The 26,804-nt window shown below is 41.1% G+C and overlaps 1 protein-coding gene across 24 annotated transcripts in view; it reads right to left on the bottom strand.

Annotated features, from left to right (window-relative positions):
- Positions 1 to 26,804, bottom strand: part of MADD (MAP kinase activating death domain) — a 174,555-nt gene that overhangs the window by 36,227 nt on the left and 111,524 nt on the right. For 6 of the 24 annotated variants that reach the window (XM_089675779.1, XM_089675766.1, XM_089675774.1 and 3 more), the window contains 6 exons: positions 22,840 to 22,893; positions 14,765 to 14,865; positions 10,047 to 10,130; positions 9,748 to 9,906; positions 8,195 to 8,300; positions 6,040 to 6,102 (listed from right to left, as the gene is read on the bottom strand). In XM_089675779.1, coding sequence (XP_089531905.1) covers positions 6,040 to 6,102; positions 8,195 to 8,300; positions 9,748 to 9,906; positions 10,047 to 10,130; positions 14,765 to 14,865; positions 22,840 to 22,893 — 567 coding nt within the window. The remainder of the gene's footprint in view (positions 1 to 6,039; positions 6,103 to 8,194; positions 8,301 to 9,747; positions 9,907 to 10,046; positions 10,131 to 14,764; positions 14,866 to 22,839; positions 22,894 to 26,804) is intronic. The other 18 variants (XM_089675783.1, XM_089675770.1, XM_089675790.1 and 15 more) reach the window with 10 other exon arrangements.

Here is a 26,804-nt window from a genome sequence, read left to right as displayed (position 1 = left end):
ATAACAGTTTGCATTATTTATGTTACATATTTTTAAAAAGCAACGCCACTTGTTGAAAAAAAAAAAAAAAAAAACCCTCTGGTTGATCAATGTACATTGCAGGGATTTTAAACTTGAGGATTCCTACCTTTTTCTATTCTAAAGAAAAAGCGGTTTGCTCCCGATACCGGAAACCGATACTTTACGGTGCAATTTGCATCAATAGAAATCGCACTGCAAAGATTAGCATGTGATTTGACCAGGAATTTGATTCCTGTCCAAATTGCAAGTGGTTTCCCCGTTCCTGTGTGAACCCAGGCTTGTCATAGCTGGAGTTCACACAGGAGCAGTGCGGGAAACCTCCCTGCAGGCTTCCCATGCTGAGCGGAGAGTGGGGATGTATACTATGGAGGCAGATGCTCCATACTTTCAGCGGTAGGAGAGGAGAGAAAGGGGCAGGGGGGATTTGAAATGCCGTAGCTTTCTCTCCTCTCCTTGCACGGATGACTGATTGGTCAGCAACCTCACATGGACGGTGCTGACCAATCAGATGCCATCTAGCCCGTACTGTCATTGCTGTATGGAGAGGAGAGAAAGCAGCAGGGAATTCAAACCCCCAGACCTGTGAAGCGGCTCTCTCTTCTCCATGTGACAGGGCTGACCAATCAATAGTCCTCTAGTCCAAACGGTCACCCCTGCAAGGAGGGAGAGAAAGTAGTGGCGATTTCAAAACCCCATCGCTTTCTCTCCTCTCCTACTGCTGAGAATATGGAGCATCTACCTTCATCGTATACAGCCCCACACGCCCACTCTCTGCTGCAGGAAACCTGCCTGCACCGCTCCTGTATTAACTTGGGCTATGACAGCCTGGGTTCACACAGGAGAATTGGGGAAATCATATGTGATTTGGACAAGAATCACATTCCTGTTCAAAATTGCATGCTATACTTTGCGGTGCAATTTGAGCCCATATCACACCACAAAGTATTGGTACTCTGTATTTGCGGGGGGAAGAGGAGGAGGAGGAAGAGGAAGAGGAAGAGGAAGAGGAGGAGGAAGAGGAGGAGGAGGAGGAAGAGGAAGAGGAAGAGGAAGAGGAAGAGGAAGAGGAAGAGGAAGGAGGAAGAAGAGGAAGAGGAGGAAGAAGAGGAAGAGGAAGAGGAGGAAGAAGAGGAAGAGGAAGAGGAAGAGGAAGAGGAGGAGGAAGAGGAAGAGGAAGAGGAAGAGGAAGATGAAGAGGAAGAGGAAGAAGAGGAAGAGGAAGAGGAAGAGGAAGAAGAGGAAGAGGAAGAGGAGGAGGAGGAGAAGAAGTGCATCAGTCCATCCCTATCCGTGTTTACAAACCGCAATCTGGCTCTTTTCTGGGAGCTAGAAGAAAGAACAGCCAGATCTCTTAGGTAAAGCAGCACATATTACACACATTACACTTATTGGGTATACAGGTAAACCCTTGACTGCTCCTTGATGTTAACCCCCCTTCCCAACCAGTGTCATTAGTACAGTATATCAGATCACTGTATTAGTGGCACTAGCAACATTAGTGTCAGTCTGTATACTTCCCAGGGAGGGTCTATTAGTGACAGATTGCCTACCACACTATCACTGTCCCGCTATAAGTTGCTGACCACCACCATTACCAGTATAGCGCCATAGCTGTGTAAACTCCAGTATATCATAGTTTGTAGATGCTATAACGTTCACAGAAACCAAAATTATACACCAATTAGAATTTCTTTTAACAAAGATATGTAACTGAATACATTTGACTAAATTTATGAAGAAATTTTTTCTTCATTTATAAAAGTAAAAAAAAAACCCAGTGAAGATCAAAAACAAAAGAAAGTTTGGTTTGTGTAAAAAAAATAAAAATTTAATCTGGAGTACAGTGTTGCATGACCAGCCAATTGCCAGTTAAAGTAGCGAAGTGCTAAAAAGGAAATAAATGCCCTGGTCATGAAGTGGGTAAAACCCTCACGAGGTCAAGTGGTTAAAAACTTATCCCACCACAACTACACGACACACACCGGAGGGTGTGGTTTATACAGACCATAATGCAAGCCTGCTGGTGTCAATGGGCCCTAACTGCAGTGTGTTTTCCAAAGTTAAGATTCCACTATTCATGTTTGCCGATAAGAGAATTTGATTGGCAGCTCAGCGCACTGAAATCTCTATAAATTTCTGATGTACTCTTGCAATACACTTTCTACTGCGAAGTCTTGATTCATTTCTGAAGTGACACTTCCTCCAGGGCTCTCTGAATGTCAGGCTGTGGAGGTACTCAAATTATTCAGAGAGACATTTCCTCGCTGACTGCTTCTGCTAGTTAAACTGAAGTTATCAAGGTAATCAAACTCAATTGAGCATGATGGCAAAAAGGCAAACACAACTCACAATTTCTGGCATTTTAAGTTCTGCGGCACTATTAAAAGGGCAATGACAAATGTAGCAAAGCACTGTAAAAACCAACACTTAACACTTTATGCTTTCCAAATCTGAATGCATGCGGCGACAGCAGAAACAGATACTGCACTTCCAATCTTAGAAACCTTTTAGGGTTATATACACTTTAAACTCCAGTTTAGACTTGAGTATTGATCCTTTTCAGCACTTTTACACACCAGTGGGCAGGTGTTGAGGCACACATAATATGCATTGTAATGCATTAACACCCATTGCAGGGCATTTTTTCCCCTTTTTCATTCAACTTTAAACTATAGATCATATTTAACTATGTGCAGCAGCATTATCACTCGTCAGAATGTGACGTATTGTGCAAAACTGAAACATTTCCTATGCTTTTCTAGCACATACCAACTCAGTGCTTGGTGTGAACTGAAGCTATTGGATATCAGGTATTTTGCCTTGTCTATGCATTGGGCAACGCTACCCAGTGGGAATGGAGTAAACAAGCCCTTTGAAAGTGACTGGCAAAGAACTCCAAAACAACTGGTGATCCCTGCCAGTCTACTCTGTGCTGTCAAGCAATCAATGCTAAAAGCGGATTCAGACCTGAGGACGTGTTGACAGGCATGCACAGTGTTACTTTCAAAGGGAAAAGCAGGATGATGTACTAAAGCATGGAGTCAGAAGAAGAAATACAGCGCCTCGAAGTGTAGGCTGTAATGCAAGTTTAATGGCATCTACACTTAGAGGCGCTGTGTTTCTGCCTGTTTCTCCTCCATTAGAGTCTGCTTCACTCTACCACAGCCTGCCCTGGTATCCAGACTGTTTCATTCCCTTCTCCACCATTGAATTCCTATTACTGGATTTATTTAGACTCTTTGGACTTTTGGTCTGCAGATTCCATGCGTCTATTATCTCCTTGCATAAGACTAAAGCATGGAGAACCTGCAGTCCCATAGTCAGTTTGACCACATAGGCTGACATGCTCATAATCCATCCCTCCCTGGCATGAATGACAGCATCTCCCGTCAGGAGACGGGCTCAGAATTGTTCTACTAGGCATAGTGGCAAGCAGCCTCCACCTCCACCCCTTGGAGGCCAGGGAAATCATCCTGACATATTTTAAAAGTTTAAAAAAAAAAAAAAAGAAGATAATTGGAACTTTTCTAAATTTAATTTTATTAATGTGCTTTTCTGAAATAATTGTTCATGGTTCCATTAATCTACAAGGGTTCACATACACTTTAGCCCCTTCTTGATGTCCATGCACATAGATGTGGAAGCACAAAGGTGGGTCTTATTCCACGCTGCCACAAAAGTGTTGGGAGTGTGCTAAAATTGCGTGTCCCCAGCAAGGTGAACAGTGATGTCAGACAGTTCCTGTTCATGAAGGAACATCGGTAAGACGGTCTCCTGATCGCCGTCAGCCAATCACAGTGACCACATGGTCAGGAAGCCCATGAAATGTGTCAGGTGTCAAGGTTAAACAATGCTTTCAACATGAAGCTGTTAAATGGTCTTCTTAACAGCTTGGATGAAAAATAACCAAATTGGCTTAATTTTTTTTTTTTTCTTTAAATTTTGCTTGCACTTTACAAATCAAGTCAGAAAATCATGGGAATTGGGGATTATCTACACTTCATGGCCAAAAGGCCTCATGCACACATGACGTTATATAAACTCTCCTAGAAGTCTTTCCTCCTCGCAACAGCGTTTTGTCAGAAAAAAAAGCCTGACGCTTGTAAAACTTTCTAAAGCTTTTACAAACCTTTAGGCACGTTTACAGGCATCAAGAGCTTGGATGTTAATTCATTTCACTGACCAGAGTAATAATTCATTTCATTGACCAGAATAATAATTTATTCTGCCTATTAAAATGAATAAACCCTCAAGTGCTAAACACTTCTAGCATTTAGCAGAGTCTAGCTTTTTTCTGCCAAAACTCTGCTGCTCCTGGACACACTGGCAGTGTTTTTTTTTTACTGCCTTTAAAAGCTCCTGCCAAAAACGCTGCTAAAAGCCTATGTGTACATGGACACATAGGCTAACATGCAGGGAAGTTTTGAGGCATGGAAAAAAAAAAATGCCTGACGCCCCTAGAAGCAGCTGCAAATGGCAACTTGCTAGTGATTGGATAGTATAGCCATCAATAATTTTTCTTAGTACCTTATGATCGCCACCTGGGTGGTTTTCAGGCTGATTTGTGTCTTTATTTCTATGTACCCACTGTATACAGCCTGTGAGGCAATACCATCCCTCTGTTTATGGTTGGATACTTCAAACTGGGTCACTTGCAGGTTGAAGGCCTTTATATTGCCCTTTATTTTCTATATTGTCTAACATTATGAACATTATTGGAAAAGCAGCAACTGCAAAAACATCCAATGTGCACGAGGCTTAATAATTATTCTACCTGTGAAAGAAAAATTATAGAAGGAAGTTTGTCCCTCAAGGAACTCAGTGGTGGATATATGAACAGCTTTAAAGGGTTTGGATCAGGGGTGGACTGACAACTCATGGGGCCCCCGGGCAATAGGGGATCATGGGGCCCCTGTGTCCTCGACCACTCAAACCACACCCAAAAAAGCCTCTGAAAGGTACCAGGGGCATCTCATGGGACCCCCTACTGACCCTGAGCCCTCGGGCAGTACCCGAGTGCTCTAATGGTCCGTCCGCCCCTGGTTGGGATTTAGTGAGAAGGGCAGGGCTTCAAGACCAAAAAAAAATTACATCCACCACTGCAATCAAGACTGTGGCAGCACTGTGGTGTAGCCAGCCACACAGATTGTCCTGAAAAAAAAAAAAAAAACGACAGGCTGGTTGTACACAAAAGTCAATAGATAGATCGACTTGTGTACAACCAACTAGCCCAAACACTGATCGAAATTCAGCCGGTCCCTGCTGAGCCGGCTGAATTTTGACCCATGAAGAGCTAGCTTAAGATCCATAATCATGTATCCTTGAGCGAAATGTCATAAAAGTTTAAAGATCAACTCCAGCAAAAAATATTTTGCTCTGGTAACTGTATGTGGTCATTATTGGTTATGATATATGTATTAGTTTCCATTTATCTATGTGTCTTTATTCTTGTCCACATTTACTTACAGATCAAGCTGCCCAGCAAAAAGTGAAAATTTCAGGGCTTGAGATTAAATATACCACGCTGGTGGGGGTACTTGCTATGGTCACTTATTCATATTAAATTCTGTTGTTAATTAGGAGCTGGGCCTAAATTTCTTTCCTACTGATACCTCAACTCCGGTGATGATCTATTTTGATATATTATATTAGGCCAGCTTGGCGCAATATAAATATACATACCTGATACACAAGCAGCCTCTGTGAAAGCTCTAAATCAATGTAATATACCAAGCTACCATGGCCATGGTCTTCTGGGTGCTGTGCCAAGTGGATGCCCTTCTGCAATTTTTCAAATTCCAATTATGACTAATGGGCTGCAATTAAACTCCAGGTAGAGATCTCAACCAACACATTACCATGCACACATACTGCAAGTTAGAAAGAGAAGCATATGAAGACTGTCTGTGCTCTCATTACAGGGCATCTAGGGGCCAGTTGACATAGTAGCAGACTTGTTTCACAACCACGAAGCAGGCAAGCATGGTAACACAATTAGCAGAAGCACAAATATATTACTCAGAGAGAAGGTTTCCATCGCTGCGTCTTCAAGCTGGTCCCAGACTGAGGCCTTATCTCTTCCTGTGCAAAGCCAGGCCACAGCACAATGCCGCATAAGAAGAGAAAAATAGGAAAGACAGAAGGGCAAAGCAAGGTTAAAGAGCACCTCTCACATATATACACACTTAACAGGCTGAAGAAACACAATCTATATGTATGTTAATAGAAATAATGGCAGAGCTGTAAAAGGAGGCACCCAAAGTTCATAGTGAATTCACATATCGCATCCAAAAGATTATTATCACAGCATTCAAGGTTGCTCCACTGCTCAGTTCAGGGCCACAAATATAGCAACCGATTAGTAAGCAGAAAGATACAACAGTAGTTACAGATCAGGCTTTTGATTAGAACACAAATATTAGATATGAAATAACGTACAAGTGGTTAATTACATATTCTTTCAGCAGAAAGAATTAAAAGGTGCAACATTTAGAAGGTAATTCAGGCAAGGGACGTACTGGTTAGCCCTTCATATTGAGGCATCCACAAGCTTTGTGTTCCCACATCATGTCAGCCAAGCTGTAGGCTATGGATGCTCACAAGCTTACCACAGTAAAATGAAACCATAACCACCAAATACCTATGGAATACATTTAAAGATCACCATTAAGGAGAACAATAGGCCACAGTTAAACAAGAGGATTGCATGGGCAGTTGACTGAACAAGTAACCTGGTAAATGACATTGGCGTGACAGCAGAATAATGCAGCTGTTACCTCTCAAGCCTACTGGCAGCTCTGCTTCATGTGGGGGACATTATGGGAGCAATGGGTTGTTAAAGTGACACTAAACTCTGGTTAAAATAAATAAAAATTATATTCAAGTATGTTAGTCAACTCAAAAACATACCTTCTTTTTCTCTCCAAATTCCTTTTTCTGCAGCTGTAATCCTACTACATGTTACAGGGTGGCTACGCTCATTCTCCAGAAATATAGCCACTCTCTCATGCTCCCTCCTGAAATGAACTAGGGACTATGGGATTTGTAGTGTATAGAAAACAAAAAAAATAAATTCCACAGCGGTACCACAATGCTCTCTTAATGTGACACGGAGACTTCTATGCTTCTGAGAGTTCACTTTACCCTGGCCAGGCTGTGCAAAATGAGCCTATTGGCCAACACTACTTGCAGTAGATGCTTCACAGACCATGGTGACTTGATCCATTTGATGTGGTGCTGTCCCAAGCTGCATATATTGTGGACAAGGGTAATGAACATACTCAATGCTTATTCAGATTTCTAGTCCACTTGATCCTAAACCATGCCTTTTGGGCATCTTAAATGACTTCCAATTGCCAGTTTGTACTAGAGAAGTAGTGGCTAGAGCCCTTTTTCAAGCCCGGAGAGTTCTATTGTGGCATTGGCAATCCTCTGATGGCCCTTCCCCTAAGGAATAAGTACAATATATAGGTGAAAATCTCAGGCTGAAGAAGAACATCTACCAGCAAAGGGGATGCTCCCGTAAACATGAAAATCTTTGGGGCCTATGGTTCAAAACACCAAGCATGAGCCCGCTTAACCTCCTCATAGGCAAGCTACTAGTGGAATAATGTGTACCCCATTGGTTGCTGGTCTTAGGACAGTATTCAGATACGTTGGGACGGGGCTATAGCTGCAAACTGTCCTTTGCCAGTTGTGTAGGTTGTAAAATATATGCTTGTTTCTTATTTTTTGTGGTCGTATTTGGTTATGCCCAGTCTATGTCACTGTCTGAATCTTCCATTGTACTCTACACAGATGGAAACTGTTACGATTGGGAATATGATCTGGAATTTCTGTATGTATACTCGGTCTTTTCAATAAAACTTTAATCTGTTTTTTAATTTTTTTTTAAATCTATTAGAGTCATTAGGTTGTGGATGTGTATGGATTATTTATGGAGCACAAGAATATAATTTAGTGTCACTTTAGAACCATATAGAACTTTAAATAGAGCTCCTAATATTGCTTCCCCCCCCCCTTCAGACTGCAGGTGGTAGGTTACCATCACCAGTTTGGTTGTTTTGGCAATCAGATTGATCACATTTGCCTGAAAACTGCCATAGCTGCCATGTGTATGGCAACAGGGATATTATGGATTGGTTCAACCACTCTCAATAAGTGTGTTCCTTACCCAAAAGGCCCTCATACAGATAGATACGCTGGCTGACATCTTGTGGTGGTTGTACTGGGCTGACACCACTATTTCTCTCTCCAGGACGCAGGACCTGAGGCTTTCCCTAGGTGACCAAAAGAAGAAAAAAAAGGATTATAAATTTAGAAGTGATGTTTCCTGCATGGTTAGTCAATGGAAACAATACAACATGAAGATGTAGTTAAGACAACGGCACATATTAATCGACAAAACCAGATCACCCTTTTATCAGTTTAGAGAAGAAGAATTAAAGATGATTGCGGATTGACTGCTATGGGATATTGCACCCTTTATTACACTGTTCAACAAATTTTTATTTTTTGCCAGTTTTGGAAACAAAAGGATCCATTTTTTAATGAATTTCACATTCCGAGTTCAAATATAACAATGAAATTTGTCAATTGGCTCTAGTTTTTCTGTAAACGGAAAGTTTTCTACTATAGGCGTAATGACTACATAATGCACAATAATTATATAGATAGATATCTTTCCACAAATATAAAGCAAGTGATATTGACTACATAACAAAGCCTAAATGGCATAATATATTGCATAGGATTACCAAGAAAAATTATAACCATAAGCTAAGTTGAATCATTTTAATACTTAGGATTCTCACTAGTTTTGTCTTCAGTTTGTGTCGGCTTTGCTTCTCTTGGCTTTTCTCTTGTATTCAAGGAAAGGGCTATCTCTTACAACTGCACGTGACTACACGCTTCAGGTTCTTCCTCACTTGACTCAACCACGAAGGATTCTGGTGCTTTAGGAATTGGTAGCCCCTCTCCATGAGGAACTGGACGTATTGCCGATGGAATATTTGGATAGTGCACAGATAACTTTTTCTTCTTATTTAGCCCTTTTACAATTGGAGGCACCATACAAAAGTAACAATTACTAACATGATCTGTTGGCTCTCTCCAAATCATTGGCACAGCGAAAGGCATAGATGCCTTTTTTCCATTCAACCATTGCTCCAGTGCCGTCCCACAAGAATTGCAGCATATATGTGGTGCCCAGCTCTTGTCCTGGTCTACTATTTTGCAGCCAAAATACAAGCTGTAGGCTTTCTTAATCATTCCTGTTATCCTCCTTTTTTGTGAGATAAAAGTTATTTCACCGCAGATATAGCAGAAATTATCTGCTTTATTCACACAAGTTCGAGGCATTACTGAGTAGCCTATATAAGCATAAAACGAAATGTAAAGACGCTGTCGAACTACAATCAGCTACAGATACTGCAGCTTTTATGCAGTGAAGTGATGCAATTAAAGGCCAATATTGCATCATCTCAGTATACATGCAATTTTCTATTGGTCACCAGTATCAATTGCGCAATATGCAGCTGAAGTTGCATCATAATTTTGAATGGCTTACGTCATTAGATGGGTGAATATATCATGGAAACTAGAGCCAATCAACATTTTTTAGGGTCATTTTCGTTTTCAGCACCCCAAAATTATGTAAGATTAGCTAATTTTATGCCCAAAACTTTTTACCTGTTGAACAGTGTTATTAAATGTTATTGTCCTTACAAATATGGCTCCAGTGAGAGAATTCATCTGGATCTCACTGTCGGACACGGCTCCTCTGGATCCTGACAGGTGACCTCCGCCTGGGCCGCCCAACGTGTCTCCGGCATTGCTGCTCAGATCACTGTCGGCACCTAGTGTTTCCCCTGAGCTGTTACTGACCTGCAATAATAAAAGCGTGACCGAGCTGTCATATGTAGAAAACACAGCTGTCTCCGTCCTTTGAGAATCAGCCCATCGCTAAGTGTCCCGTCCACCCCCATCTAAGTGACATGGTACAAGGAAGCATGCTCAAATCCTACCACTGTGCTGATTTCAGAATCCTGACTGCTGCTTCGAATGAGAATGGAAGGTCCTGTACTGACACCATCCAAATCACTCCGCTGCTTCCAGAGGCAAAACAAGAGATAAAAAGACAACCCATCCAGTGAGACAATGAGTTTCCTTGCCCCAAATCAAATGTACACAAACACACACTACTACTGGAAAAACAGCAAAGTACACACCAAGTTTATTTTCGTTCAACGAAAACAAACTGAGGAGCTTGCAAGGAGGTCTCTGTACTAACAAGGTTATGTTAGTACAGCAATCTCTCCGCTGAGCTATTGTGTTCTGATGCAACTATTGGCTGCGAACAATGATTGGATGCTGATCGCCAGGTTTTTTTTTCCTGGCATACCCGTTCTACAGAAGTCGGATGTTTGACCGGCTTCTGTTGGACTGGCTGCTCTACACACAGGCCGAATGTTGAAAAGTTTCTGTTGAAACAGACGATATTGACCTGTGTGTACCAGGCATAAGGCTGCCCTTAGCAGAAATATTTTTCATTTCAATGAATTCAAGTTCTTGGTTCCTTAAATCGTTATTAAAGCGACCCTGATCATTAAATGATGGCAAAAGCAGTACCCTGTAAAGAAAACTGCTTTATACTTTGTCATTTAGCCATTTTGCTGATACTTTGCTCTTGGGTAGAACTCCTGTTGCCAATCAATTCCATGGCATTTCAAACAGTAGCTAACCCTGCTGGCCATCGTCATTTCTTTAAGACAGGGTCACTTTAACAAGAGTCGTGAATGATTTACACATTTGTGGACATAGCAATTGCTGTGAAATTTGAAAATAGGCATCTCACGTGGAAATGCGAACAATGGACTACTTCCAAAAAAAAAAAACCCTTTACATTTTCACACAGTGATGCACTTTATCATTGCTTCAATTTTTAATCTGTGTCAGATTTAATAAAAGAAAACCACACTCCATGCCCAACCTTTTCAGAATAAATCCCAAACCTGTTGCATAACAAACATCCAAAGGAATTTCTGTCTTAATTAAAAGGTAAGATGGGCATTAAAAATTAGGAGTTGGTAGTTACTAAACAAAACCAAAGTACAGTGCCTTGAAAAAGTATTCATACCCCTTGAAATTTTCCACATTTTGTCATGTTACAAAGTGGAACATAATTGTGAAGTGGAAGGAAAAGGATAAAAGGTTTTCAACATTTTTTTACAAATAAATATCTGAAAAGTGTGGCAGCATTTGTATTCAGCCCCCCTGAGTTAATACTTTGTAGAATCACCTTTCGCTGCAATTACAGCTGCAAGTCATTTGGGGATGTCTCTACCAGCTTTGCACATCTAGAGAGGGACATTTCTGCCCATTCTTCCTTGCAAAATAGCTCAAGGTCTGTCAGATCGGATGGAGAGCGTCTGTGAACAGCAATTTCAAGTCTTGCCACAGATTCTCAATTAGATTTAGATCTGGACTTTGACTGGGCCATTCAAACACATAAATATGCTTTGATCTAAACCATTCTATTGTAGCTCCAGCTGTATGTTTCGGGTCGTTGTCCTGCTGGAAGGGGAACCTCCACCCCAGTCTCAAGTCTTTTGAAGACTCGTAACAGGTTATCTGCTAAGATTGCCCTGTGTTTGGCTCCATCCATCTTCCCATCAGCTCTGAGCAGCTAACCTGTCCATATTGAAGAACAGCATCCAAACCTGATGCTGCCACCACCATGTTTCACAGTGGGGATGGTGTGTTCAGGGTGATGTGCAGTGTTAGTTTTCCACCACACATAGCGTTTTGCTTTTAGGCCAAAAAGTTCAATATTAGTCTCAGCTGACCAGAGCACTTTCTTCCACATTTGTGGTGTCCCCCACATGGCTTCTCGCAAACTACAAACGGCTTTCTTTTAACAATGGCTTTCTTCTTGCCACTCTTCCATAAAAGCCAGATTTGTGGAGTGCACAACTAACAGTTGTCCCATGGACAGATTCTCCCATCTGAGCTGTGGGTCTCTGCAACTCCTCCAGAATTACCATGGGCCTCTTGGCTGCTTCTCTGATTAATGCTCTCCTTGCCCGGCCTGTCAGTTTAGGTGGATGGCCATGTCTTGGTAAGTTTGCAGTTGTGCCATACTCTTTCCATTTTCGGATGATGGATTGAACAGTGCTTCGTGAGATGTTCAAAGCTTGGGATATTTTTTTTATGACTTAACCCTGCTTTAAACTTCTCCACAACTTTATCCCTAACCTATCTGGTGTGTTCCATGGCCTTCATGGTGCTGTTTGTTCACTAATGTTCTAACAAACCTCTGAGGGCTTCACAGAACAGCTGTACTTATACGGAGATAAAATGACACACAGGTGAACTCTATTTACTAATTAGGTGACTTCTGAAGGCAATTGGTTCCACTAGATTTTAGTTAGGGGTTACAGAGTAAAGGGGGCTGAATACAAATGCATGCCACACTTTTTAGATATTTGTAAAAAATTTTGAAAACCATTTATCATTTTCCTTCCAATTCACAATTATGTGCCACTTTGTATTGGTCTATCACAAAATTCCCAATAAAATACATTTACATTTTTGGTTGTAACATGACAAAATGTGGAAAATTTAAAGGGCTATGAATACTTTTTCAAGGCACTGTATATGCAAACCCTAAAATGGAAACATTTTGTTTTCAATTTACAGTGTATCAAACTGTTTACTTTTTCAATAAACCTTTTTTTTTTGCCTTTTTTGATCTTTTGCTACATTCCAGCAATGATTCTCTCCTATGGCTTCTTTGCAGGCATGTCCAGTCTACATGCACAGTTCAGGAAGCCTTTCCTGATGGAGACAACAGTTATCCAGGCCTGTGTGATGTGTTTCACTATGGCTGCTTACAGAGTCCATTGGGAGAGTGTATGACAAGGTGGCAATTGCTATAGAACAGGGACTGTTTTCCTATACTGGAAGAGCCTGAACAAGGACCTTTATAATAGTATTACCATGTATTTTTTTTTTTTTATCTGCAGATTTAATGATATGGAACCGTTATTTGAATTTATATAAGCTTTTAGCAATTGGATGCAATTTAATTTCCCAGTAAAGTCCACCATCAGAAACCTTCATGGACATGCATCTGCCAGATGACTTACTAATGCACTTGTAGGAAGACTAGGGATCATCACAATGATTTCTGAATTTGGTAGACTTGGTGGATCTAATTTTTTTTTTTTAATGAAGTGCAAACTCCAGCTAGCGTAAATTTGTGATCACTGGTCTGCAACAATCCATGCAACTCACAAATCCAGGCAAGCGGGATACATGGGATCTGGCAGATTACGGAATTGATTTGCTCAACTGGTAATGCAGTAGTTCAAGGCTACTATATGATATGAGCCAATGCTTATATATATATATATATATATATATATATATATATATATATATATATATATATATATATATATATATATAAAAAATAAAAAAAACATGTCAGTGCAACAAAGGATAAATATTTATGGATCAGAAGCAAGCACATCCAATGCATATGTATAAAGTGAATAGATCAATTTGTGCCGAGCTATCAGTGCAAAACAAGAAATTACATGAAATAATACTATTTCAATATGTGACATAAAAGATATAAATAACAAACCGAATCCACTCTATAGGAACAAATAAATGTACATATAAATGCAACACAAAAAACATTAAACTGTTTATATATATATATATATATATATATATATATATATATCTGCATCCAAATTTATATTAAGTCCAAAAAGTCCCACTGTGTGTCAAATTTCAAAAACATCCCCCACAAAGTCATACAAAAACTTGCATTGATACCTTCACCACAGACAGCCCCCAAAAGGTATAAGCTCAGCTCACAATATGTACCCAGTACAGGAGAAATAGCTTTATGTTTCCACAGAATATAGGATCAACAACTGCGGATGGTTGCTTCAGATTAATCTGTCATGACATCCGCAGTACTCCACTCAAAATAAAACCAGTGCTAAAGCAATGAAAGCATGATGTTGCCACCAGCCAGATATAGGCTCAGCAGTTGTAGATGAGTACTTTAGGTTATCCTGCTATCTTGTCATCAGCAGTATTCCACTCAAAAAAAATGAAAAGAAGCTCATAGTGTAAACCATACAAAATTATTATTGAAAACTACTGCGCTCACATAAAACCAATGGCAAAGGGCTCATTGAAAGTACTCAGCCACCATCTCCCCTGTAGTCCTGGTTCAGCAATACACAAAGCCACATGTAGGTAACTATTGCAGGGGCTGGCAGCGTCTCAAGTCAGGATGTTTCTCTTCTCTGCCCTACAGGTTTCATCTGTATGTTATATGGGGCACTTTTTTTTTACATACTTATGAACAGTTGACTGCATTTACGTGCATCTATTTGTTCGTGTAGAGTGGATATGGTTTATGTCATTTATATATTTTATGTAACATACTGAAAATGTTATTTCATGCAATGCTTTTTTGGCTCCTACTTTAAAGTGTCTCAAGCGATGCCATGCTGATGAAGAGTGGCTAAAGTTTGGGACACAAATTCAAGTTTATTCCACACACTTCATAGAAAATCATAAAAATAGTTTTAAATAAAAAAAGCTGTAATGTTTCTATATTTGTAATGGGGTAAATGGCTTTCAGAATTATGGCCAGAGCAGAGGTTTTCTTAAAAGGTATCCAAGGACAGCCTGCTGTGGAAAGTCTTCACCTTACCTGAGATCCAGAGGTGACACTCAAGCCACTATCTGCACTAATTTGAGACTTCTTCTCCTCCGTGTCTGCACTATCGATGACCTGCTTGGGCTGCTCCGTGCCTACAAAAAGTAAAGGACGACGGCAGTTTAGAAGCAGTGAGAGGCAGGAAAACAGGCCGAGGGTGCTCATATTTTATTCTGGCCACAAACCGTAAGATTTTGATTTTTGCCCAATAAGCTGAAGGACTAATTGACTTGTTACAAATTTTTGTATCTTGGAAATAAGCTCTCTAAAAAAAATTAAAGATTGGGTGATAAGTTTAAAAAAAAAAATACAACTAGTTTTGGAGAAAAAAAAACTGCCCAGGTAAATGACCGTAAAGCAGAAAAATATCAAATTAAAATCAAGTGTTAAAAATGTATGCTTGCAACACACTTGTGCTGCCTTGGCCAGTGGATAATGTTAACTAGGAAGACAGACCACTTGGCTAGCAATAAAGGACTTAAGGCTATCTAAAAAAAAAAAAAATGTATAGATCTTTGAATTCAGGTACCCATAGCAACCAGATATAAGTGGGCATTTAAGAATGTGCCTTGTATATACACCAATCAGGCACACACATGTAATATTCTGAATGTTATGTGACAACAAACTGCATAAAATGATCTGTGTTTACCTTCAGTAGCCAGTTGAGCTCTCCCTTTCACGATCCTAGGGCTTGATAGAAATGGAGGGGACAAGCTGACTGGTTCAAAGGGGAACACCTCATACATGAAGCTCCCTGGATAAAACCAGGAAATTCTACACAAAAAAGGACTAACATCCCATGGTGGATATTGGTTATAAAAACCAACACATCATTTGGGATGTACAGAAAGTGCTCATATCTGTATTAGATGGGTCTAAAAATGAAAAAAGGTACAATGCAAAAAATAGTACAAGTAGTAATAGTAAGAATAAAATACAAATACAAGTTAAAACTATGATTAGTGCATATCACTCCTCCTCAGATGTAATACTTTGTAAACCTCATTGCTCAATGCAGGTGGCTTTGATTACAGGTACATTCAAATTCTTAGTGAAAACTGAATACATTTGGAATTTTAGAAGCCGAGAAGCCAAACCTGTCAGAAACGTAAAATGAGTGGCTATAGACAGGCAGAGTGATATGAGAGAGGAGTGAGGGCATGATTCAAAAGCGTTAGCTCAGAAAGATGGAAGGAGGAAGGAGAGGGGAGGAGTGAGTTCACCACTACAGTTACTAACTTAAGACAAGAAACCCCAACAAATCATTCACCAATAGAAAATCTGCCAGCTTATCGAATTGATGCTTGCAATCTATTCTAAGGAACAAAGCAGCTTCCTATGAGTACTAGTAGTCATCCAGTTTTATTCAGAACCAACAACGAACAACGTCTTGGATGGAAATTTGCCTTCTTTGATCTATCCTAAGAGATTTTTCCTCAGTAGTATGGTTTCTCTAAACATTAAACAAGGACATAATAAAAGGGGACTCTCTTGCAGATAATTTCCAAAAGTCCCTGTTTAATCTAGACCAGGGGCCCTCAAATCTAAATCAGTCTCAATTAATGTCCTTCAGGCTTCACAGGGGCTAGACAATAGCCAGCAGAAGTAGAAAATGCCCCAATATCAGTCGTCAGTGGGGGTCGACCACATCCCAAACTGGACAGGTGGCCATGATTTTGACAGTCTGGTGAAGGGATATGGGGACAAGTCTGGCAATCCATTGGGGGTCTGATATCATGAAAAGGTTAAATAGGTTCTAAAGGCTGAAAGCTTTTTTACCTTCATGCATTCTATGCATGTAGATAAAAAAACCATACCTTCAGTATACCTTATTACCCCCCCCCCGCAAATACTTATCTGAGCTCAATCATGATCCAGTGCTGTGCATGAGAGCAGCTGCTCTCCCAGGTCTCTGCCAACTCATTGGCTAAGAGGTGACAGCTCCTGCAGCTATCACACAATCACAGCCAGTGAGGAGGGAGAGCGGGGGGGGGGGGGGGGTAGACACTTGGAATGGGGCTCGGTAGCGAGCACACAAGAGTGCCCCCTTAGCAGGTGGCACTCAGAAGGAGGAGGAGCCAGGAGTGTTGGTGGGGGACCCAAGGAGAAAAGGATAGGGGCCACACTGTGCAAAAACCATTGCACAGATCAGGCAAGTATAACATGATTTTGTTTCTTTAAATTCCACATCTAGCCCACCGCTAGGGTCAGTGAAGTATGCTCAATGTGCTCAGACTGAAGATTCAGATCAGCAGAGGCTGCCTATGATCTCCCTTTATCCACGTTGGGATACTAACCAACCATGTACTTGTCTCAGCATGCACTGGATGAAACTTCCTTCATCCTAACCTGCTCCACCGCCTGGCTCCTACCCAGCCACAATGCCACTCTGAAAACCTTACAGTGAGGAGGGAGACTGATGTAAAGAGGGACCGTGATGGAGACACTGATGTAAGGGGAGTCTTACTAAAGTTCTTTTATTCTGTATCATATCACGGATTACAAAAAGGGTCCAAATTGAAAATATTCAATTATAAGTCTGTTTTTTCCTCCAGCAAATATTTGCACAGTATGGCTCTCATAGTTTGGAGACCCCTGGTCTAGACTATGCAGAATCTACTCTAGGTGTCATCATTTGGTTCTGACATAACTATGGCAGATCAGCAAATCTAGAAGTTTTGGTGGCATAACTATGCAGATCAGCAAATCTAGAAACTTTGGTGGCATAACTATGGCAGATCAGCAAATCTAGAAACTTTGGTGGCATATCAAGCCCATAAAAAAGTCACCCTTTGATGTGGTGGTACATATATGCACACTTGTCCCAGTACTGCAACTTAAGCCTTACTGAACTGAGTAGGTCGGTGTATTGGTCAGTGTATTAGCCAGACCAGAAGGTGACTGATAAAGGCAAACCACATAGGTATGTAATGCTTGCTTTAAGGAAGACACACTCTTTCATAAGAGTGTCCATTACTTACTGGATGACTTCTAATGTGAAATAAAAACCCTGCAAGACAGATACAGGCTGCAAGCAACAAAGCAGGTGTATATAGCCTTCAGCTTTTTTCAATTAAAGTGGATACATGCCTAAGGCCTCATTCAGACAGGCTTTGACACCCATATTGCAAGCAGGAGGCAATTTTTTTGTGTCTGCATCTGCCCCAAGCTACATGCAGTCAGCCTATAGAAGTGAATGCAGATGCAGCAGCTGCATGGACACAGTTGCATGTCAGAATTTGGCGTGCAGGAGCGGTTGAGCGACGCTGAACAAAACACTGACGTTGCATGCCTGTCAAATTCTGACATGTGGCTTCGTCTATGCAGCCACTACATCTTCATCTACTTCCATAAGCTGCATACAGGCAGCTCAGGGTAGACATTCAGGCATGAAAACAAGTGCCTCATATGCACACAGTATGCCAGCACTGCTGAATGGGGCCTAAAGTAAAACCACATACCTCTGTCAGATTACACCTGAAAACGCTGCATTAAGACAAACTAGCAGCCATTCTCAGATCACATATCTTGGCATAATGTTGTTCCATCAGCACAAGTTCCTATAGTTTTTTCACATTTTGTACATCACCCTTCTATTAACCAACAGAACCCCTAAAATGAAAAAGCTGCCCAGAGAAAATCTCGGTTGTGGCCACCGGATCGTTGTGATCACTACCGGATCGATTTTTAGGTTTTAATTTGAATTGGCATATCAAAGTGTGAGAAAAGGCGAACTGCTAAATACATTTCTATAATTTGTCCTCACTGCTTTGGATTTTTAACCAATACCTTTAGTATACAAACCTTCCCTTTCCTTAGTGCACATGTTGTGTAACACCCGAGCTGCTGCTGTCTAATAAGGAAGCTATGCTTGCTAGCTGTATTTTTAAACACATTAACCGATTCAACATATCTGGGGATATAAAGCATCCCGTGCTTCTTTAAAGTAAATCATCACAGGTCCAGGCAGGTGTAAAGATTGCAGCGTTTACATTGAAGTTATCTGTACAATGTACTGAACATTGTAGATAGCAACATGCCCACAAACCACATCAGTCAAGGCATAGATCCCACAAACCTGCTTTGTTCAATGTCTGCAATGAAAGAAACTACAATTTCTATGCTGCACTGCAATAGTGTAATCACTAGGAAAACGGCTAAAACCTCCCAGAAGGTGGCAGCCAGTGCATGCAGTTATGCTTTAAAATTTTGCAAACCCTGGCAGAAATTGTGAAATGATGGCATTGAAAATATGTCTGATCATGCCAAAAAAATTGTTTTTTTTTTTTTCAGGATAGTCATCACATGAAGCCATTTATTATCACAGAGTTGTTTGGGTGATTTCTGTTATTATGATTTAAAAAGGAGCCAAATGGCCATGATCAAAAGTTCACATACCCTGCAATGCTTGGCCTTGGTACAGACACACAAGGTGACACACACAGGTTAAAATGGCAATTAAAAGGTTAATTTCTCACATCTGTGGCTTTTTAAATTGCAATTAGTGTCTGTGTATAAATAGTCAATGAGGTTGTTTGCTCTCACGTGGATGCAGGCTGGATACTGAGCCATGGGGAGCAGAAAAGGACTGTCAGCAGATCTCCATAACAAGATAATGGAATTTTATAAAGGTAGAAAATGATATAAAAAGATATCCAAAGTCTTGAATATGCCAGCCAGTACTGTTCAATCACTTATTAAAGAAGTGGAAAACTCGGGGATTGCTTGATACCAAGCCAAGGTCAAGCAGACCAACAAAAAGTTGCAGCCACAACTGCCAGAAGAATTGTTCGGGATACAAAGAAAAATCCAAAGAAAAAGGTATTGTCAGGAGAAATACTGGCTACTCTGGAAAAAGATAGTAAGGTTGTTCCAAGGAGCATAATACTATGAAACGTGAACAAAAATGAGCTGCATGGTCGAGTTGCCAGAAAGAAGCCTTTACTGTGCCAATGTCACAAAAAAAGCAACACCTTGACACGCCTCACAGCTTCTGGCACACTGCAATCTGGGGAGAGAAGACCAAAATAAAGCTTTATGGTCACAACCAAGCGCTATGTTTGGAGAGGGGTCAATAAGACCTACAGTGACAAGTGTACCATCCCCGCTGTAAAGCATGGTGGTGGCTCACTGATGTTCTTTATGAGCTCTAAAAGGCATGGGGAATCTTGTGAAAATTGATAGAAAGATGAATGCAGCATGTTATCAGAAAAAACTGGCAGATAGTTTGCATTCTTCTGCATGAAAACTGCGCATGGGATGTTCTTGGACTTTCCAGCACGACAATGACCCTAAGCACAAGGAAGATCTCAAATGTGCGGTTTATGCAAGACGACCAAAGACTTTGCATGACCTGGAGGCATTTTGCCAAGACGAATAGGCAGTTTATACCACCTGCAAGAATTTGGGGCCTCAGACAACCATTACAAAAGACTGCACGCTGTCATTAATGCTAAAGGGGGCAATACACATTGTAGCACTATCCAGTAGGAGTTGCTGAGTTGTGGGTCCCCCTATAGTCCTGCTCAGCCAGGCAATACGCATTTTCCACAGAGACTTGCATCTGGGACACAGTAACCACTCCTTGAGCTTGTTTTTTTTGGACTTTTATTACAAGATTGAACTTGGATGGGGTAAGGGGTGTATGGGATGCCCAAGGGAATGGCAACCGAGGACAAACTTCCTGGAACTATATAGAAGTCTCTTTACAGCAAAATATCTCTACTGGAGAGCTAGTCAGCATCTCCAGTTGAATCCAAAGATGAATCCTCTCCTCGTCCAGCAGTACTGGGTGAATCCCTGGGCAGGGGATCTAGGGCCTGCCACTGCAATTAAACAGTCCCAGGCAAAATAGCTAATCCAGTTTCCCACTAGAGTGCCTCTTTCCCCTTACTGGCCCAGGGGGTGTAGGTTTACTCACTCAGTCCTTCTCCTGTGCTGCTGGTGACTGCTACCAGGCCCTTCAGCTGGGCAGCTCCTTCCCTGCTGCACAGATGATCCTCGCTCTGGGGGCCGGTGAAGTCCTGAGCTTTCCTCCTTCCAAGCTCCACTGCCTGTAGGTGAGCTTCTTTCCATCTGGGCCCCCTCCCAGGCTCCTGTTCTTTAGCCTAACTTCCTCATCTTCCACCCAAACTCTGTCCTAGTCCCTTGCCAAGCCTCCTGTTGGGGATTGGCCAGGATCCTCAGAGTACAGACGAGACACTCCTCACCTCCCATCCATTGCTTCTGGCTCTTTCTCCAAAAGTTCCAGAGCAGGGGGAAGTGTCAGAGGGCTGATCTGCAGAGCCTCTCAGCTCCTAACAACAATTTGACCCCTCTGACTATCACATCTGGGCTGCTACTCAGTTCTTCTAACAAATCGGAGTCTAGCTCCCCCTAGCTGCCTAGGAGGGTGCTACAACAGTAGCAAGAACTAAGGGTATGCAGACATCTGAACAAGGGTCATTTCATTTGTTTACTTGTTGCCATGTCTCGTTTTAGGATTGTGCAATTCTGTTATGACCTACAGTTGAATATGAATCCCATAAGAAATAAATGTGTTTTGCCAGCTCACTCATGTTTTCTTCAAAAACAGTACACAGTATTACCAAAGGTATGCAAACTTGTGAGCACAGCTGTACCTTATATGGCCAAAAGTGTGGGGGATACCCCATCATTACACCATACCACCTGCTGGACATTCCAGTCCAAAATCACGGGCATTAGTATGAGAGTTGCTCCCATCCAACAGTTTTCTGTTAAGGTTTTCCATGAGTTAAGTGTTTGAGGGAATTTAAGCCCATTAAGCCAAAAGAGCATTTGTGAGGTCAGATACTGATGCTAGATGAAAAGACCTGGCTCACATCTGCATTCCAAGACACCCGAAAGATGTTCAATAGGAATGAGGTCACAGCTTTGTGTAGGCCCTTTCTTGAGTTCCTGTAATGAACTAATCAATCCATGTCTTGACTGACCTCTCCTAAACTGTTGGCACAAAGCTGGAAGCACAGAATTGTCTTAAATGTCTTTGTATGCTGTAGCAGTAACAATACTCTCACTGTGAACACTTAATGTTTAACTAAACCTTACCCATCCCTTAAAGGAGAAGTTCACCTTTGGGAACATGTTGCATATTCCACCCGTTTTTTGGGTGGAACATGTAACATGTTCCTGTTCTTGCAACTGCCTCCTCGATCCACTGCCCCCTTGGGAGAGCGGATGGGGGATCTTCTCCCTGCACCTGCTATCACAACTTGAAAATAGCGACTGTGCAGGGCTCAGTCCACACATCCATTCACAGTTTCCCATTAATGAATGCCTACAAGTACCATCAGCCGTTGCAGATGACTGCTTGTAGTTCTCAATGAACAATTAGGATGCTGGTGAGCACCCTGTTAGTCAGTTGATTCTTCCTGCTCAAAGCTGCCTGCCTGCTTGTACGAGGTACAGCTAGACAGCTATGTTGAGAGTCTGCAGGAGCCCAAGATTGCAAACACGATCTGCAGGCTCCATAGAAAAAAATAAATAAATGCACATTTTTTTACTTTTATCCTTTAATCCTAGGAAAATCCAGGTAGTCAAATGTGAAAAGCAAAATGCACATCTAGAGGATTCCTTAATGCCTTCTTTCTCAGTCCTGAACTCTAAATATGTGCTTTTCCAGACTTTAAATTGCGAAAAGGCCAAATTGTAAACAAAGCCTTATTTGCACTGGTTTGGGCCTGTGACAAGAAATCTCAAAGCACAGAAAAAAAAAATTGGCAAAGAAAAGTGATATTAACAAACTTGTTAACAGTTAATGTGTATAAAAAATGAACCCTAACAGCAAATGTCTACCCACCGAATAACTTATCAACATCAAGTGTGCAACTTTAATCCTTTTTAAGGATTCATCCTCACATTTAGAGAAAAGTTAGTGCCAACAACTGGAATCTACTGTTTTGGGGTGGCCTGTGCAATTTGTTTCAAAACTGTACTAGAAGCTTAAACTAAAGCAGGACACATGGGCATGCCCTGAGGCTTAGAACCCTAGGACCACCCTGCTGGCAGATCTGGGAAAGGTTTGGGGGGTTTCTCTGGATTCTTACTCGGTTTATCCATAGCTTTTTGCTTTTTCACTTCCCGATGCTTGTTCCACAACTCTACCCAAGATGCATTGCAAGCAGGAGAGAAAGACAGAGAGAGTCAGATGTGGATCAGACAGGCTATAAATGGACACAGAGATCTCTCACCCACTACATCACTATAGGGGAGAGGAAGGGGTGCAAAGTGTTCACAAAAAGGTCACTACATGAGCACAAGGGTAATGGCAAGAAAGTGTTAGAGAGAAAAGGGCACAATTAGTAGCCAATACATTATATTTATGTATGTGCACGTGGTATACATAAATATACATTTATATATGCATATATACTCAGAGGTATATATACATAGGACAACATAATTAAGCATACCCCAGTATAAACTAACTACCCTATATACAACAGTTAAATCATGGCCAACATTGCTCATTATATTCTAATAAGATGGAGAACTACAACCTGCATCTTTCTACATATGTGGAGAAAATAACTGCATCTCACTGTATTCTGAGACAAAGACTCCCAAGCTGGACATCCATGTAGGTAAATTACGGTCCTCATCCAACAGAATATGCAACATAAAAATCACACCAGGAATGAAGACAACATAAGATACCAACAGTGGTTTGGACATGTTAACACTCAACACAAAATGGAAGCACACTCCACCACACGGTTTGAATTTCATACTACATCCATACATACACACGATGCACAGAGACACATGGGGGTTTATTTACTAAAGCCGGAGAGTCCAAAATCAGACTCCCTTCTGCATAGAAACCAATCAGCTTCTAACCTCAGCTTGTTCAATGAAGCTTTGGCAATAAAACCTGGAAGCTGATTGGTTTCTATGCAGAAGGGAGTCTGATCTTGGCTCTCCAGCTTTAGTAAATAAACCCCATGGTGACTTTTTAAGTGCGTGATCAACTTGCGTGCGTGTTGCCTATATCCAAATCAGATTTTCCCTAACATTATGACACATACAGTAGAAATATCACAGCTGCAAATTAACTATCTTAAACTCTCCTGCTTGGATAATATAAAATCAGACTGCTGCACTGAGAAACCCTGAATGCTGGATCCTAAAGAATACAAATAAAATTTAAACAAATATCAAGATATCAAAATCTACACAAAACTGTGCAAAAAGCAAAAATGTGCAAAGTGAGAAAAAGTGCATATAAAACCTTACTCAACAGTAAATATAGTACAGTGATATAATAATCATTCTCACTAAACAATTATCAAACTTCAAATGAAAGTGCAGATCACTCAATCAAAAATAATCTAAATATATCAAATAAAGTCCTTCCAGATGCTCAAGAAAAAGTGCAAAATGCTCATATTTCAGTGCTTGTGCATATATCACCCAAAAAGATGAGCTTCTTACCAGACCAAATTGATATTGTGATAGAACTTATGGCAATCAACAGAAATACCACATATGAAGAGAGCCCAAAACTTAGCAGTAAACAGGAGGCACCAGTGGTTGTGCAACCGTCTCCTACTCTGTGAAAAAACACCTAACATTTCCATTTTCTATACAAAACCCAAAGGTGGGTGCAGAAGCCTAAAACTCAGGACAAAGCCTCTTCATACAGAATCTGACCAAAGATGAAGACAAAAATAAAACACCCAACTACCAACCAAAAAAAAAAAAAGTTATAAAAAAAAAACAACAAAAAAAACAACTATCTCCCAAAAATGTAATAAAAGCATAAAATTCATAGTATTGTTTTTTGTTTGTACCCAATGGAAGTAAAAAGTCCCTTATCTATCTTATGTCTGGGAAATATTACCAAACAGGTGATGCTTTACTCAAAGTAGATGGGTGCTAACTATGTATTTTGCAGAGACGTTTGCAGTCACACCAAAATATATCAGATCACTGTCATGTGACCACACTAACCGTGTACATTACTGGCTGCATACAGAGTTCCCTCCAGTTAGGCCCAGGCCAGCAGGGTCTTCCTTCCAGCATTTTAGACTTTCTACCAGACTGCCTTGTCTATACACTTTGTTTCAGGTGGGGCAGTCCTCTCATAGGTATGGCAGTCCTCATTCCAGCTTAGTGCATGTGGCGTGTAAATTGCAATTATTCTCTACCACAGTGTCCCATCTGCAAGCATGTGTACAAAGCTGTGTAATAAAACACCTACACTGACATTGAGAAAGCTTCACTGGCCTGAAAACAGGGGAAGCGAATTTTGGCATCCAACAGGATAAATAATAATATAACTAGTGACTGAAAAATTCATGTTACATTCACACCACTGTGCGATGGATGCAGCCACTACCAAAGTATGCATCACAATTAAATATGCTGGCAGGCAGAATGCAGTTATAGGAGGAAACCTAAAGGATACGTTCACCTTTTGCTAAAAAAAATAAAAGCAAATTTTTTTGCAGGTAAAAAAAAAAAAAAATGTGCATGGATTATTTTTTGTTTCAGGAGCCTGTAAACCATTGCACCAGCAACCAGCTATTCACTGGTACCATGCAGAGGCGGACTAACAACTCATGGGGCCCCCGGGCAATAGGGGATCATGGGGCCCATGTCCTCACCCATACTCCAACTACACTCAAAAAAGCCTATGAAAGGTACCAGGGGCATCTCATGGGGCCCCCTGACCCCGGGCCCTCGGGCAGTGCCCGAGTTTACAAATGGTCAGTCCGCCCCTGGTACCATGCACGTCTCCTGCAGACCTGTCAGTATATCTGCTTGCCCATACGGGATGTACGATCAAGCAGATATAATGACAGGAAAAATCAAACTACCGTGGTGCTGCACAGTGCCGTAGTAGTTCATTGAGAACTACAAGCCGACAGCAGTTAAGGCTGTCAGGACTTTTAGTTTCTCATTCACAGAGGACTGAGAATGAGTGACGAAGATGGGCAGGGAAAGGCCATGTATTTTAAAAATTTTGATAGCTAGTGGGAGAAGATCCCCCATTAGCTGTCAAAGCAGGGAATTGGGGCCTGGTCTATTCATAACATGCCATATGTTGCACCCTTAATATGTGTGTAGCATGTAACATGTTATGAAAGGTGAACTTATCCTTTCAAGCTGAACTTTGGGGTAAGCAAATCTCCTCTAAATACAAGAAGCACATGTGCTCTTACCATACTCCTGGTGTTCTTTGTGAATTTCTTCCATGTCTGTGCAGTAATCCAGTGTGAAACTTTGCCTATATGCAGGAGATTCCTGTATTAAAGGCCTGTTACTGCTGCTTTTTCACCTTGTGCAGTGTGACTGGTCTTGTATCCACCCCCATCTATAGTATAGTACAGGTGGAGCCTACTAAGTCCCTCCCACAACTTTGCTCTCCGCACAGGCTAAAAACTGCACAATGATGTTCCTGCTACTTTTTTGCAAGGTAATAGCTGGGTTTGTAAAGGCATTCTGTGCATATAAATTTGATTTGTATTCTTTATGACTATATATTTTAGCTTTAAAGTGTTACTAAACCCACAACAGTAAAATCAGTCTGTATATGCAGTAAAGCATGCTTGTTATATTCACTGTGGAATCTAAGGGGTTAATCCTCTGCATTGTGTAAAAAAGCCGTTTGGTCCCGATTTGCCCCCTCTTGTTAAAATGTCCATCTGATAAGACAGACTGAACCCGTAGCCACATGCACATGCTCAGTTTAGTGTGTAGTGCTAGAGAGGTGTTTTTTTTTCCTTGGGAGAGTGCATGTGATCATCACAGGGCCAATCAGCACTGCCCAGACAGAGGTCAGGGGTTCTGTACCCTCCTAGAGTTGAAAGAAAACTGCTCCTACAAGCTTCAACCAGTGCTCTGCTGAAGTCACAAGACTGCTCTAACTGCTGATGAGAAAAGGTATTTAGCAGTTTATATTTACTAAAATCATTGCCCTTCCATGTTCTGTGTACCGTGGGAGACCAGATATAGTGACTGCAGGGTCCGGGGTTAACACTTTAACACTCTAATCCTACACAAAAAA

The sequence above is a fragment of the Staurois parvus genome, unplaced genomic scaffold (assembly GCF_062004578.1).
Source record: "Staurois parvus isolate SC_StPar_1 unplaced genomic scaffold, SC_StPar_1.0 ptg000159l, whole genome shotgun sequence".
Lineage (NCBI taxonomy): Eukaryota > Metazoa > Chordata > Amphibia > Anura > Ranidae > Staurois > Staurois parvus.
Note: the sequence above shows the minus strand (reverse complement) of the source record. Positions and strands in the feature narration are given on the sequence as shown.